The following is a 16193-nucleotide window of genomic DNA, read 5'->3' as shown; positions in this document are numbered from 1 at the left end:
TGTGACTTAATAAAAAGGTCACAATTGTACTCCAGCGTCCCCCATTTATCCTCTAGAAGTGATTTTTATGTGAACCTGAAATTTTTGCACAAATTTTGCAACATTTCATGTGAAGACAAAGTCGCAAAAATAAAACTTTTTTTATTTGCACAAAATTCATTGAACATATTCAACGTTTTTATGAATTTGGTGCCAAAAAGTTAACAAATAGAAAGATAAAGAGACTTTCAAAATAATAATTTAAAAAAACAAATGGGCAACTGATGAATTGTGCTTGATATTGTCTGAGTGTGGAAAAAGTAAAGACCAAAGCCTTATTGTGTCTCCTGACGTCCGTGGATATCAGACTGCGATGCACAGAATGACGACCCGAGAGTCACCGCCTCGTAGAAATAGATAAGGCTGACACGCTCAGTTTGGGAGAGCCACGGCAGCTTGTGATCGGACTGATAGCCACGAACATCTGTAAGGATAGGAAGTAATTTAACCCTTTAAGGATTCAGACCCTTTTTCATTTTTATTTATTTTTACTGATCTATATCACTTTAAATCTATAAAAAAAATTGGTGATTTTACGAAGCTCTGCCCATGCATCCGTATAGATACGTGCCATTTGTGGACTGTTTGGAGCCTCCGTGGCATTTGTCACATTTAATGGCAGGAATGACACGATTTATTAGCGAGAGCGGTTCACTTTATTAGTGCACGTTGTACTTCTCTGATAGTTTTATTTATTGTAAATTAACACCTCTGCAAGTTTAGACTGGAATTGAAATATACAACCAGTTTGTTGTGTGCGCAGAGTGATGAGAGTCTACAGGACCGAAACCAAGAGAGTCGCCTTCAACGTCAGCAAGATGACGTCCGCTATCCCCACCCCTGAGGGAGAGGTACGCTAATCATTTTTCTTTGTCACGTGTTTTTGTAGTGAACGTTGTTTCTCCGTTATGTTTTTTTTATGGAGATTTGTGAATCTTTAATTTAGGCTCTGAAATGTATGAATTTTTCTCACTTGCAGGCTAAAACATACCGGATGTATCATGATGATAGTATGAAATCTTTCTTTAGGAGGCTGACCTTCACACCTGATGGGTCTCTCCTCCTCACCCCAGGTTTGTTTCTTCAGACTATTCCTTTGTGAAGATTTGTTTATTCTTTGCCCTGATAGTCTATCAGTAGATTTTACTGGTATAGTCTCTAACTGGGTCGCTGTGACCAGTGGGGTACCGCATGGGTCGGTATTGGAACCTGTTTCTCTTCAACATATTCATTAATGATCTGGTAGAAGGTTTACACAGTAAAATATCGATATTTGCAGATAATAATACAAAACTATGTAAAGCAGTTAATACAAGAGAAGATAGTATTCTGCTACAGATGGATCTGGATAAGTTGGAAACTTGGGCTGAAAGGTGGCAGATGAGGTTTAACAATGATAAATGTAAGGTTATACACATGGGAAGAGGGAATCAATATCACCATTACACACTGAATGGGAAACCACTGGGTAAATCTGACAGGGAGAAGGACTTGGGGATCCTAGTTAATGATAAACTTACCTGGAGCAGCCAGTGCCAGGCAGCAGCTGCCAAGGCAAACAGGATCATGGGGTGCATTAAAAGAGGTCTGGATACACATGATGAGAGCATTATACTGCCTCTGTACAAATCCCTAGTTAGACCGCACATGGAGTACTGTGTCCAGTTTTGGGCACCGGTGCTCAGGAAGGATATAATGGAACTAGAGAGAGTACAAAGGAGGGCAACAAAATTAATAAAGGGGATGGGAGAACTACAATACCCAGATAGATTAGCGAAATTAGGATTATTTAGTCTAGAAAAAAGACGACTGAGGGGCGATCTAATAACCATGTATAAGTATATAAGGGGACAATACAAATATCTCGCTGAGGATCTGTTTATACCAAGGAAGGTGACGGGCACATGGGGGCATTCTTTGCGTCTGGAGGAGAGAAGGTTTTTCCACCAACATAGAAGAGGATTCTTTACTGTTAGGGCAGTGAGAATCTGGAATTGCTTGCCTGAGGAGGTGGTGATGGCGAACTCAGTCGAGGGGTTCAAGAGAGGCCTGGATGTCTTCCTGGAGCAGAACAATATTGTATCATACAATTATTAGGTTCTGTAGAAGGATGTAGATCTGGGTATTTATTATGATGGAATATAGGCTGAACTGGATGGACAAATGTCTTTTTTCGGCCTTACTAACTATGTTACTATGTTACATTGTAAGCTGCATACCTTAGAACCATTAGACCTGGTGTGTCTGATATATTTGCCGTGAAAGTCAATGTTATACTGGAAGTATAAATCCTGTTTAAACCTTTAAGTCCAGCAAGAGACTGGAAGAGCTCAAGACCTAGTGTATTCATGAGCTTAATTCAATCTGCTCCCACATAGCCTGATTGGCTGCTCCTCAGCGTCCCTCCTCCCTGATGTTTCTGAATTTGCACCCACATATCCTGATTGACAGCTCCTCAGTGTCTTCCCTGCTGCTGTAATCCCACACAGCTCAGTACACTCTGCAGCTACACGTCAGGCATGGTGAGGAGAGGCTGCATACACTTGCACTCATGAGCGCTCCGCAGCTGAGAGCTATTAATGCCTGCAGCTTGTATTGGGAAATCTGCTTACAGTCCCTCCACACCACAGTTGACAACTGCCACATTGATCAGTCACTGTCCTCTGGGACCCCCACTTATTGCCTAGTGGAATGCAGCGGTGGTCTTGCATGCAAGTGTTACAGACGTTTCTAACCCTAATGCTTGTTGTCTTTTCCCAATCTGAAGCTGGATTTGTGGAGGTCGGAGAGTCGCTTGTTAACACAACATACGTGTTCTCTAGGAAGGGTCTGAAGAGGTAAGTGCTCGACTATTAAATGTACAATTTACTAAAGTTCTATATTGTCCATGAACAGTCGACTGATGATCAGGAGGAAGTTCCTGCTGCTGATGAGCGTGGGCCTGTGGTCTCTGCCTCCAGCTTCTGCATTCTGATTGAAGATACAAGGGAATTCGGGGACGGGGATTCCGCAAACTCTTAGACAGATGCAAATTTTACATATCTGAGAATAACCTTAATTAATGGCAGGGATTCATTTTTTTTTTTTTTTCTTCTCTCCCCCTATTGGTCATTTAAGAAAATTGTGTAACAGATCTAAGTTAAGACAACCAAAAATAAAATATCTATACATTTAATGCATTTTTTCTATCGATGTCATTTTAATTATTTTTATTAATTACAATTTATGTATAATATGTTTTGTCAGGCCCATAGCTCATCTCCCGTGCCCAGGAAAGGCGACACTTGCCGTTCGATGTTGCCCTGTCTTTTTTGAGTTAAGAGCGACAGCTAAAGGTGACGTATCGTAATCCTCACATTTGTGTTGTGCTTGAATTATTACACTATTCAGAATGTGTTAGTGACATGAAAGCAGCGCTGGGTTTCTAAACCCAGAACTGGGAATTACCGTATGTTGTTTTTTTTTTTTGTTTGCTTGTTTTTAATTATATTTAACACATGCAGGCAAATCTTTGCTTAGGAACGTCCAACTTATGTGCTACTCATAGATAAGAATGAGTCCATCTGTCCCAGATAAGAATGTCAGGGTTTTGAAACAAAACAAATACTCAGCGCTCACCTGTTCAGCCACTTTGGTCCTCCTCGCGGCCCTCCTTCCTGACCTTTCCGCTCCTCGCGGCCCTCCTTCCTGGCCTTTCCGCTCCTCGCGGCCCTCCTTCCCGGCCTCTCCGCTCCTCGCGGCCCTCCTTCCCGGCCTTTCCGCTCCTCGCGGCCCTCCTTCCCGGCCTTTCCGCTCCTCGCGGCCCTCCTTCCCGGCCGCTACGCTCCTCGCGGCCCTACTTCCCGGCCTCTCCGCTCCTCGTAGCCCTCTTTCCCGGCCGCTACACTCCTCACGGCCCCCCTTGACGTTCTCTCCGCTCCTCGCTGCCCTCCTTCCTATACCCCTTATCACACTCCTTTCTGTCTCCTTTACTTTTTCATGTTCTGTATCGCTGATCTCTTCCTTATAGGCCAGGACTACCGGTCACATCCACGCCCTGGAAGTTACTGCGCATTATAAGGGTGCAACAACATCGCTACCTTGTAACAGACAGTGACATTCAGAGCGTGAACGTGCTCAGAAGTTCTGGCCTATAGTGAGAAGGCCAGGGATACGCCACTGTACGACAGAAAAAAGAGGAAAAGACAGCATGAAACGCGCAGAGGGGCGGCCTGAGAATTCAGCGAGGAGGTGAACATTCGGTGGTGTCCTTCATAATATACATATATTGTAGTGAGATGTTTTCCATCTGGCCCATGAGCACGTTTAGCACTTATATAATGAGAACACGGCCTTTTTCTACAGGTCCTCGTGTAAATATTCATGGCGCTGTGTGTTGCTATTATTGCTCTGGACAGATATTTTACTGTGACAAGAAGAGCCGGGTTTGTAGCTTTCTGTTCTGGCGTATAGAGGGGGATCGTGACCTAATGAAGGGGGATTTGTCCTGTTCCAGATGCTAACGGAGAGGTTCCCCAGCAGAGTCTGGTCTCGCTGCCTTACCGCATGGTGTTCGCCGTTGCCTCAGAAGACGCTGTGATTTTCTACGACACGCAGCAGCTTTTCCCCTTTGGTTACATTTCCAATGTGCATTATCACACCCTGAGCGACATATCCTGGTAAGATCGTAGCATCCTACACGGAAGCTTCTAGGACTATGCTAAAAGTAATTTATCTGTGCTCCCCATACTCGCCTTGTTGCATCCTCTGCAGATTGCCGTCATCCTAATGCTGGGGAATGAAGACTCTTTAGATGCCATTAGTGACTGTGACCCCCTCTCTGTAAACCCCTGTAGTCTTGCGCAAAAAAACCCCCAAAACTAACAGCTGTCCACGATATCGCCATTAAGACTACTCATTATTCTGTTCTGTTTGTTTTTTGTTACGTGGCAGGTCCAGCGACGGATCGTTCCTGTCCATCTCCTCCACCGACGGCTACTGCTCATTTGTATCTTTTGATGACGGAGAACTCGGAGTTCCTCTGAAAGAGAAACCTGCGTTAGTGTTAAGTACTCCTTCTGCCTCAGAAAAGAAGGCCCGGAGATCACAAGGCAGGAAGGTATCATCCCCGATATCACGAGCGGGCGAGCAGTCTAATCCGTCCACTCCTATGCAAAGCAAACAGTCTGCCTCCAAAAATCCCACAACACCGCTGGCAATAAACATTATCCCTGCGACCCCCACATCTGAGGAAAGGAAGGGGTCTCAAAATAAAGCTGGTCAGACCAGAAGAATTACCCTGAACACCTTGGAAGCCTGGAGCAAGCCCACCACGCCCAGCCCCAGGTGAGCGCCTCTGAGTGATCCATGCAGGTGGCCGCATCTTACATGTCCGCACAACCAGAAAACAATACTTCTGTCACTACTTGTTTGTTTTTTCTCCTCTCATTGATTTAAACATTTTTTTCCCTCCTTAGGAGAATTAATCTGATTCCTGTAAAGACAAATTCAACAAACATAGAGCAGATCCCTCCGGAGTCCCCCCAGCCCAGCCGACTGGAGCCCGGTAGCAATGGTGAGTAATACCGGCTTATGGATTAATATTCCACACGACCACCTCCATAATAATATGGACATCAGACACGGAAGTGCAGACAGAAGGGTCTCGATCGTCAAGTTTTCATCCCAGTCCATGAATTGATAGCGGATATAGAAACACACGCACCAGTCCGGTGCGGCTTCAGTTTGGGTAAAATCCATGTATTTTTGCCTCGTTTTTGTTTCATATTTTCTCCCTCTCATTAGTAAGGGTGAAATCTGTAGCAAAAACGCTGAAAGAGTTGACAGACAGATTTTAGTCTGCAAGGAAAAAATAAGCAACGTGTGCATGAGAGTCATATTCACTTTGTTGGAATGAGGAAACCCTTTAGGTGACCCTAATCCTATTGACTTACCACTCTCTCAAGCCTTAAGTGAACCAGGGAAGAGATAGGATCCAACTTTGATGTAGTTAAAACCTGTCAGGGAAAGTGAAGGGGATAAGGGTGCACGGCCATATACAAACACTGGTGGTGGTGGGCTTATGTAAACTAAGCAGCTCCGTTCTTGTACATGTACTGCTAGGCACGGACTGTCCCACAGGAGAGCAGGAGGATCCTCCGGTGGGCCCACCTTGCATTGATGGGCTTTTCACACCACCAATATGAGAATTAGATGGTACAATACTTGTTTCACAACCTAAAGACAAGGGCATAATATCAACATTTATTTAAAAAAACTACCTAATTTTATTATTACGTGGAAATATAGGCACATTTTTAAGTGAGGGTAATGTGATATTTACGTTACTGATGGGCTTCGCTGATTGGGCGACATTGGGGCAGGATTTAAATCCCTCTTCGCTGATTGGTCGCGGCCAGCTGGCGCGACCAATCAGCGACATTGGCGCGGGATCTAACGTTAAAAATAATTAAAAAAAAAAAATATATATCATTATATACTCACCTTCTGGATCCAGCTCAGGCCTTTGTGTTATATACTACATGGGCTGTGCTATATACTACAGGGCCTGTGCTATATGCTACGTGGCTGTTATATACTACGTGGGCTGTGCTATATACTACGTGGGCTGTGCTATATACTACGTGGGCTGTGCTATATACTACGTGGGCTGTGCTATATACTACGTGGGCTGTGCTATATACTACGTGGGCTGTGCTATATACTACGTGGGCTGTGCTATATACTACGTGGGCTGTGCTATATTTCTCTGCTGTATCTGTGCATCATGAATCGTGGTATGTGTTAAAGAGCGGGGCCCACTGAGACTCTTTCACCCGGGGCCCTGGCTTCACTGATTGGTCACGCCCGGCCGCGAACAATCAGCGATAGGCGCAGTCCGCCCGTGAATTGGCGCGGACTTTGAACCAAAAGTCGCTGATTGGTCGCGCCCTGCCGAATCCTGTGTATTCATTGCATTATTCTGAAAACTTCATAAATAAAGTACATACATATGCTACAATACCCGATGCGGGTCACCATCTAGTATGTATGTGATACACATATATACAGTACATATATATATATACATATATACAGTATATTTAATTCATTTTTTAAGGTCCTACAATTGAGCAGATCGTTGTGGGGTCTGCATCATAACACTCCCGCCGGTTGCTCCTTGGAAGCGGAGTACGGATTCAGTAGAAGGCCTTTCTTTTTCATCCGTACTCCGCTGTGAGTGCCTGTCTCCTGGGCTGATCTTTTCTAAGCACCAAGATTTATTTTCTACAGATGACTCCATCCAATTGATATTTTTTCCCCATTTCCTGACCATTGTAACAATGGATCTCCCTCCTCATTTGGTTTATTTTTACATTTAAAATACTTTTTCTTTTTGCCTTTCAGAAAACTCACCGGTTCAAGACTCCAGCTGTAAACCCCCAGAATCAAAGCGTCTGAAAACTGAGCAGTCCACGTGCATCGTGAAAGATGATGAAACCCCCGGCACCAGCGCGGATCCAGCAAAGTAGGAAAGTCTCGGTGGATTTGTGACTGTCTTGTCTGCGCACTGGTCCGCGATCAGTGCAGGACGGATATCCGGCGGATTCTTACACATCAGTGGACGCTCGGCGATCAACTACAGACTTCGTCCATTATCACACTGTCTCTCTCAGGTCACCCACATATGTTTGAGACGGATTTTCCTACAACTTGCTTAACCATTTCTCGTTGTCATTTTTCGATATCTTTCGATGCAGTTTTGAGCGCTTTGGCTTTGAGAAAGTGATGATAAAACACAGTGAAAAACTGCATCAGGTTAATAGAGATGTGCACCGCACTAGTATCAGACTTATTGCCCTATGTTTTATCCATTGGTTGAAATATATTACACAGAATTAAAGGGCTATTCCATCTCCACTCCCACTTTGGGAATGGATTATCTGTGGTAATCAGCACCTCTCCTGTCATAATGCATAGGACAGCTGTAGAAAGGAGGAGCGGAGATGGAATATCCCTTTAAATTTCGAAGGATTGATCTCACTAGTTTCAGGACATCATATCTCGTCAATTACCAAGAATAACAACTTAAAGGAGAAGTATTTAAGCAAAAAAAGACTAGTGAAGTAGGTGGTGACATTCACCTGCATGAGTTTTGTCTGTGAAACAGGTAACATCGATTTATACTTCAGCAAAATAGACGACAGACATGGCCGACGGTCTCCTGAGGTCGGAGCTCCACCAGTCTAGCAGCAGTGGATACTTTATAACTTATTACTTACTGTAAATATGTTATCTGTAGCCACCACTAGAGGGAGCACTCTGCATACTGATATTGAGTTCAGTGTAGACACAGTGAGCTCCCCCTAGTGGTGACTGTAGGTAGCTATGTTACAGGGGATTTGCAGCTCTATATCAGAAAAAGAAAACTGTAGATATAAGATTAATCTGCAAGGACGTTTTTACAAAATATTAGAAAGTTGTCATCTGCTTTACATCCCGGCTTTTCAGGCCTATGCACATTTCATTGATTCTAGACTTTACAAAGGTTATTCACAGAACAGTGAGTTATCGCCTGTCCGCAGGACTTGCTGGGACTTTGTGATTTCCAAAAATGGGGCCTTTACAAAGTCAGTGGGATTTTATCAAGTCTCATCCTAAAGCAGCGGAAAGTGACAATATATGTCCTCCGCTGTCACTTCCCTGCAGAACCTCGGTCCCTGCAATGTAAAAGGTAAAACCAGAAAGAAATGGAAAGTTCGGATTTGCCGAAAGAATACAGGAAAAAAAATCTGCATTGAAAAATCCGTCCGTGTGAACGTATCCTTACAGTTCCCATGGGAGCTGCGCTATGTAAACGTGGCCTGACATGTTGTCTAGCCGATACTTTTCACTTCTTGTGAGTTGGACCTTCCTGTTCTGATTGCAGTGTTAGTATTGTTATATAATTATATTTCTGCTCCTTGTAACATTCACTGTTGTGTTTTGTACATTTTTCTTTCCCATGTTGTGTATTTTTGTGATTTCAGGCAGATGTTGTTACTTTGAATTCTAAAAATAAATATAATTAAACTTTGTTGTTTTCATCATTGTGTTCACATAATCTGGGGAGGAAGGAGGCAAATGTGAGGATGCCGTGTCTGCACAATGCTCTATATACTGCACCGCACTGGACACATCCTCTATATACTGCACCTCACGGGAGATGTCCTCTACTGCACCGCATGGGACACAGCCTCTATATACTGCACCTCACGGGAGACATCCTCTACTGCACCCCACGGGACACATGCTCTATATACTACACCTCACAGGAGACGTCCTCTTCTGCACCGCACGGGACACGTCCTCTACTGCACCGCACGGGACACAGCCTCTATATACTACACCTCACGGGACACGTCCTCTACTGCACCCCACGGGACACATCCTCTATATACTACACCTCACAGGAGACGTCCTCTTCTGCACCCCACGGGACACATCCTCTATATACTACACCTCACAGGAGACGTCCTCTTCTGCACCCCACGGGACACATCCTCTATATACTACACCTCACAGGAGACGTCCTCTTCTGCACCGCACGGGACACAGCCTCTATATACTACACCTCACGGGACACGTCCTCTACTGCACCCCACGGGACACATCCTCTATATACTACACCTCACAGGAGACGTCCTCTTCTGCACCCCACGGGACACATGCTCTATATACTACACCTCACAGGAGACCTGAAGACACAAAAGAGAATAGTAAAACAAAAAACACTCAGTTTGAAAAAATGTTGCAGTAATCCGCAAGTGCTAGTAAAAGATGTAAAAAACAGGGTATTTGGTTGATACGTTTTTTGCAAAAAATGTATACTAAGCTGCTCTACCAGTCTTCACGGTATACCCTTATCAGAGCAGTCCTAACTAATGTATGCAATCCCTATCTGATGTATTTAAAAACCTGATCATCTGTATATAACCTGTGTGAACAGGGTTCAGAGAGGAAAAATCCATGTGTGCATACAGGGTAGAACAGCTTTTGTGCAGATAGCCCAAGAGGAGTGGTGGAACTCCCCAGTCTTGTAGACACAAGAGAACAATTATGGAAACAGGAACACAGACGTCCTCTTCTGCACCGCACGGGACACGTCCTCTACTGCACCGCACGGGACACAGCCTCTATATACTACACCTCACGGGACACGTCCTCTACTGCACCCCACGGGACACATCCTCTATATACTACACCTCACAGGAGACGTCCTCTTCTGCACCGCACGGGACACGTCCTCTACTGCACCGCACGGGACACAGCCTCTATATACTACACCTCACGGGACACGTCCTCTACTGCACCCCACGGGACACATCCTCTATATACTACACCTCACAGGAGACGTCCTCTTCTGCACCCCACGGGACACATGCTCTATATATTACACCTCACAGGAGACGTCCTCTTCTGCACCGCACGGGACACGTCCTCTACTGCACCGCACGGGACACAGCCTCTATATACTACACCTCACGGGACACGTCCTCTACTGCACCCCACGGGACACAGCCTCTATATACTACACCTCACGGGAGACGTCCTCTACTGCACCCCACGGGACACATGCTCTATATACTACACCTCACAGGAGACGTCCTCTTCTGCACCGCACGGGACACGTCCTCTACTGCACCGCACGGGACACAGCCTCTATATACTACACCTCACGGGACACGTCCTCTACTGCACCCCACGGGACACATCCTCTATATACTACACCTCACAGGAGACGTCCTCTTCTGCACCGCACGGGACACAGCCTCTATATACTACACTTCACGGGACAGGTCCTCTACTGCACCGCACGGGACACAGCCTCTATATACTACACCTCACAGGAGACGTCCTCTACTGCACCGCACGGGACACGTCCAATATACACTGCACGGGACACATCCTCTATATACTACTCACAAGAGACGTCCTCTACTGCACCACACGGGACACATCCTCTATGTACTACACCACACGGGACACATCCTCTATGTACTACACCACACGGGACACATCTATATACTACACACGGGACGCGTCCTCTATATACTACACCACACGGGACACGTCCTCTATATACTACACCACACGGGACACGTCCTCTATATACTACACCACACGGAACACATCCTCTATATACTGCACGGGACACATCCTCTATATACTGGAACGCATCTATATACTAGAGGAAGACTCTCAGAATAGACGATATATATATAGATTTAGATATATACAGCTCTGGCAAAAACAAAGAGACCACTGCAAAATGTTCAGTTTGTCTGATTTTTCTCTCTATAGGTATGTTTTTGAGTAAAATGTTCTTTCAGTCTATAAACTACTGACATGTCTCTGAAGTTCCAAGCAATAAATTTTGTATTTTTTGAAAATGGTCAAACTAGCAAAAAAATGCATTGCTTGCAGACCTCAAATAATGCAAGAAAAAAAAGTTCATAATCATTTAGAAACAAAAATACTAATGTTTTAACTCGGGAAGAGTTCAGAAATCAATATTTTGTGGAATAACCATGACTTTTAATCACAGCTTTCATGTGTCTTGGCATGCTTTCCTCCAGTCTTTCACACTGTTTCTGGGTGACCTTATGCCACTCCTGGTACAAAAATGTAAGTAGTTCTTCTCTGTTTGATGGCTTGTGACTATCCATCATCCTCTTGATTACATTCCAGAGGTTTTCAATGGGGTTCAGGTCTGGAGATTGGGCTGCCCATGACAGGGTTTGGATGTGCTGGTCCATCATCCACACGTTGATTGACCTAGCTGTGTGGCATGGCGCATTGTCCTGCTGGAAAAAGCAATTCTCCGAGTTGGGGATCAGTGCCTGAGCAGAATGAATCAACTTTTTCCAGGATAACCTTGTATGCGGCTTGATTCATACGTCCTTGGCAAAGATCAACCTGCCCAATTCCAGCCTTGCTGAAGCATCCCCAGATCATCACCGATCCACCAAATTTCACAGTGGGTGCGAGACACTGTGGCTTGTACGCCTCTCCAGGTCTCCGTCTAACCATTAGGCGACCAGGTGTTGGGAAAAGCTGAAAATTAATAATCTTTATTTTTTATATAGCGCTAACATATTCCGCAGCGCTTTAAAGTCTCCACACATTTTCATCGCTGTCCCCGATGGGGCTCACAATCTAAATTCCCTATCAGTATGTCTTTGGAATGTGGGAGGAAACCGGAGTACCTGGAGGAAACCCACGCAAACACGGAGAGAACATACAAACTTCAGCCTGGCTCTCCTTTGCTTCTCATTGATCAAAGGCTTTTTCTAACTTTACATGACTTGAGTCCTGCCTCTAAGAGCCTGTTACGAACTGTTCTTGCCATGCACTTCACCCCAGCTGCCATTTGCCATTCCTTTTGTAGGTCACTTGATGTCATCCTGCGGTTGCTGAGTGACATTCGAATAAGATGACGGTCATCCCGGTCAGTGGAGAGTTGTTTTCGCCCTCTGCCGGTCTGTAGCTTTGTTGTCCCCAATGTCTCCTGTTTGACCTTGTTGTAATGGACTGCCATCTTAGAAATTTTAACGATGGAGGCAACATGACGCTCACTGTGTCCCTTTGCTATTAAAGCCAGAATTGAGCCCTTCTTTTTCTCACTCAAGAGTTCTCTTTTTACCTCTTTTGCATGGTTAAAAGTTATATTTTCATTCCTATTACTTTTGGGATATTACTAGCACTTGTTTTGCCATCCAGCTTGTCCTATTGCAAGAGGATTATGAACACCACGGCAGGGTTTTTTATATATATTTTCCTTCGTTAAATAAGATTTGGTTCAGGTGATCACCCAATCAGAAGCACATTAAGTAGAATGAGGTGTACTTCAACTAACACTGGAATGGAATGGCTGTCAGACATGTAGAGAAGCTGATTTTTATAAAACTGCAGTGGTCTCTTAATTTTTGCCAGAGCTGTAGATAGATATAAATTTGGGGTTCCCTGAATTTCTAATGACCATCTGAGGGAAAGCCGGATAGCTGCGGGCTGATGATTATAGCCTGGAAGGGGATAATAATATCCATGGAGATTCCTATAGATTCCTATTAACATCAGCTCACAGCTGTATACTTAGCCTTTACTGTTTATTAAAATGGGTAATCTCCCCCCAAAAAATGACATGTGGTCCCCCCTATAACTAATAACCAGCAAAGGTTAGGCAGACAGCTGCGGGATGATATTAATAGTCTAGGAAGGGGCCGTGGATATTGGTCCCCTCCCAGACTAGAAGCATCACCTCTCAGCCACCCTAGAAATGGTGCATCCATGAGGTGGGGTAGCAACGTTGGGGTTGATGTCAGCTGGTTTATGGTTGCTGACATCAAGCCCTAGGGTTAGTAAATGAGGCATCTATAAGATGCCCCAATTACTAACCTCATAGTCATATTGTAAAAAATACACAGTAAGAATAAAGTCCTTTAATTGAAAGAAACACAGACTAGTGATGAACAAACATGCTCATGGGAAAATAGTGTATTCGACGTGCTCGAACCATACATTCAAATCCCTGTGCCTGCATGTGTTGTGGCTGTCAAACAGCCACAGGGCCTTGAACATATTCAAGCACGCAGAAGACACTCGGTTAGTACCTGAGCATGCTCAGATAACACTTTGTCCGTGCGCATTTGCTCATCACTAACACAGTCACCTTTACTTTAAACAAATAGTTCCTGTCCCTCTTTTTCCCATTTATTACTATAAGCTAAAAAATAATAAACCACCATATTCCTCACCTGTCTGCCAAGAATCCCTTTGTGATGCTGTCCCACAAAGACAGTGGTGATACATCTGGGCAGTTTGTTGAGCTTTGGCATGATGCGACTGCTCAGCAAGCTAGCCAGAACTCACACCTACCATCATGAAAAAACTTTATCACGCAGCAGGCGGTCACATCAGTGAGGTGAAGGAGGGGTCATCAGCTATGAACTCCTGTGACCTCACATCAGCACTACACACTGCAGGAGCGTAATCACTCTCCTGTCTCAGTGTGTACTGGCTGGCTTGCTGAGCGGTCACATCATGCCTGCCACCACTCAACAAACCACCCAGAAGTAGCATAGCTGGAGTTCTTCATGGGATAGCATCATATAGGGATTCTTGGCGGACAGGTGAGGAATATGGTGGTTTATTATTTTCTAAGTTTATTATTTTTTATATTATTGCAATAAATGGGAAAACGGACAAGAAGTATTTATTTAAAATAAAGGTGTCTTTACAATTAAAAGACTTTATTCTGGCAGTGTACTTTTTTTTTAAAATAAATTCTTTATTTAAAGAACAGTTTATATGACAACATTGTATAAATGCAGCTCAAAACAATTTAGTTGAGAAAACTTGGTCAATTGAACGAATTTTGGAGATGGGGTAGGGGAAAGGGGATAGGAAGGTGAAGGTGAAAGGGGAGGGGAAGTTGGTGAGATTGGGAAAGCAAGGAATGGCAAGTGGGAAAAAGGCAAGGACAACAACGTGTAAAACGAAACAAATACACGCGTGTGTGCAACGATAAACATTCATACGATAGACGGTATAGCCAAAGTTCGGTTAATAGTTTTACGTAGGATCAAGCTTTTTTCTTCTGCATGTTTTTCCAGGGTCTCCAAGTTTCTAAGTACAAGTCATGCTTGTAGACTTACCAGTTCGAAAGTTCCTCTAGTCTGGAGATGCTTTCTATTTTAATAAACCATTCCCCTACCGTTGGAGGAGTCACACTTCGCCAATGTATGGTAATTATTATTATTTATTGTTCTAGCGCCATTTATTCCATGGCGCTTTACATGTGAGGAGGGGTATACATAATAAAAACAAGTACAATAATCTTAAACAATACAAGTCATAGCTGGTACAGGAGGAGAGAGGACCCTGCTCGCGAAGGCTCACAATCTACAAGGGATGGGTGAGGATACAGTAGGTGAGAGTAGAATTGGTCATGCAGCGGTTTGGTCGATCGGTGGTCACTGCAGGTTGTAGGCTTGTCGGAAGAGGAGGGTCTTCAGGTTCTTTTTGAAGGTTTCGATGGTAGGCGAGAGTCTGATGTGTTGTGGTAGAGAGTTCCAGAGTAGGGGTGATACGCGAGAGAAGTCTTGTATACGATTGTGGGAAGAGGAGATAGGAGGGGAGCAGAGAAGGAGATCTTGTGAGGATCGGAGGTTGCGTGCAGGAAAGTACCGGGAGACGAGGTCACAGATGTATGGAGGAGACAGGTTGTGGATGGCTTTGTACATCATGGTTAGGGTTTTGTAGTGGAGTCTCTGGGTAATGGGGAGCCAGTGAAGGGATTGACAGAGGGGAGAGGCCGGGGAATAGCGGGGGACAGGTGGATTAGTCGGGCAGCAGAGTTTAGAATAGATTGGAGGGGTGCGAGAGTGTTCGAGGGGAGGCCACAGAGCAGGAGGTTACAGTAGTCAAGGCGAGAGATGATGAGGGCATGGACTAGGGTTTTTGCAGATTCTTGGTTGAGGAATGATCTTACATTAATTATAATGGTAATAAGGTGTTTAGGAGCACCCAACAGTAAGTGAAGAAGACCATGTTTCTGAGGTTAAAAATTGGTTGTCGGGCATGAGAGTAAAACTTCCTGGGCCGACAGGTTGGATTTTATTAAATTCAATTTTATGAGAGTGGAATTGACACCTGCCCAGTAATTTTTAACTAGAGGGCATTCCCCCAAAATATGTGTGTGTGGTTTCCCTGGTGAACACCACACCTCCAGCATATATCTGATTCTGATAACCCTAAGCGGTGTAGCTTGACTGGGGTCATATTCCACCTCGTTAAGATTTTATATGCGTTTTCCTGGAGGAGGAGGATGCAGCGCGAGAACCCACGTGCGTGTTGAAGCATTTTGGTAATCAGCTCGTCTGAGAATTTGATTTTGAGTTCAGACTCCCAGGAGTAGATAAAAAGAGGGTTTGAAATTTTGTACAGGGAAAAACAAGGCGTGAGAACGCTCTTGATATAATTTTAAATCTAGGGGATGATGTTTTAATCATGAGATCCAACCACGACCAGGTAGGTTTGTTTGGATATTGTTGTCTAAATTGCTTAAGTGTTCGTGCGATGTGCTGCTCTTGGAGGAAATTTTTACGTCGACGCATAGCGTCTCCAGGCCAGGC

At 44.5% G+C, this 16193-nt stretch overlaps 1 protein-coding gene across 2 annotated transcripts in view; it reads left to right on the top strand.

Annotated features, from left to right (window-relative positions):
- CHAF1B (chromatin assembly factor 1 subunit B) overlaps nucleotides 1-9094 on the top strand; it is a 29748-nt gene extending 20654 nt beyond the window's left edge. The window contains exons 7-14 of one of the 2 annotated variants that reach the window (XM_069760764.1): nucleotides 803-890; nucleotides 1019-1112; nucleotides 2807-2876; nucleotides 3286-3374; nucleotides 4535-4697; nucleotides 4972-5364; nucleotides 5496-5593; nucleotides 7426-9094. In XM_069760764.1, the coding sequence (XP_069616865.1) occupies nucleotides 803-890; nucleotides 1019-1112; nucleotides 2807-2876; nucleotides 3286-3374; nucleotides 4535-4697; nucleotides 4972-5364; nucleotides 5496-5593; nucleotides 7426-7550 (1120 nt within the window). In that variant the 3' untranslated portion in view covers nucleotides 7551-9094. The remainder of the gene's footprint in view (nucleotides 1-802; nucleotides 891-1018; nucleotides 1113-2806; nucleotides 2877-3285; nucleotides 3375-4534; nucleotides 4698-4971; nucleotides 5365-5495; nucleotides 5594-7425) is intronic. The other variant, XM_069760765.1, reaches the window with a different exon arrangement.
- Nucleotides 9095-16193: the final 7099 nt, after the last annotated feature.

The sequence above is a fragment of the Ranitomeya imitator genome, chromosome 3 (assembly GCF_032444005.1).
Source record: "Ranitomeya imitator isolate aRanImi1 chromosome 3, aRanImi1.pri, whole genome shotgun sequence".
NCBI classification, from domain to species: domain Eukaryota; kingdom Metazoa; phylum Chordata; class Amphibia; order Anura; family Dendrobatidae; genus Ranitomeya; species Ranitomeya imitator.
Note: the sequence above shows the minus strand (reverse complement) of the source record. Positions and strands in the feature narration are given on the sequence as shown.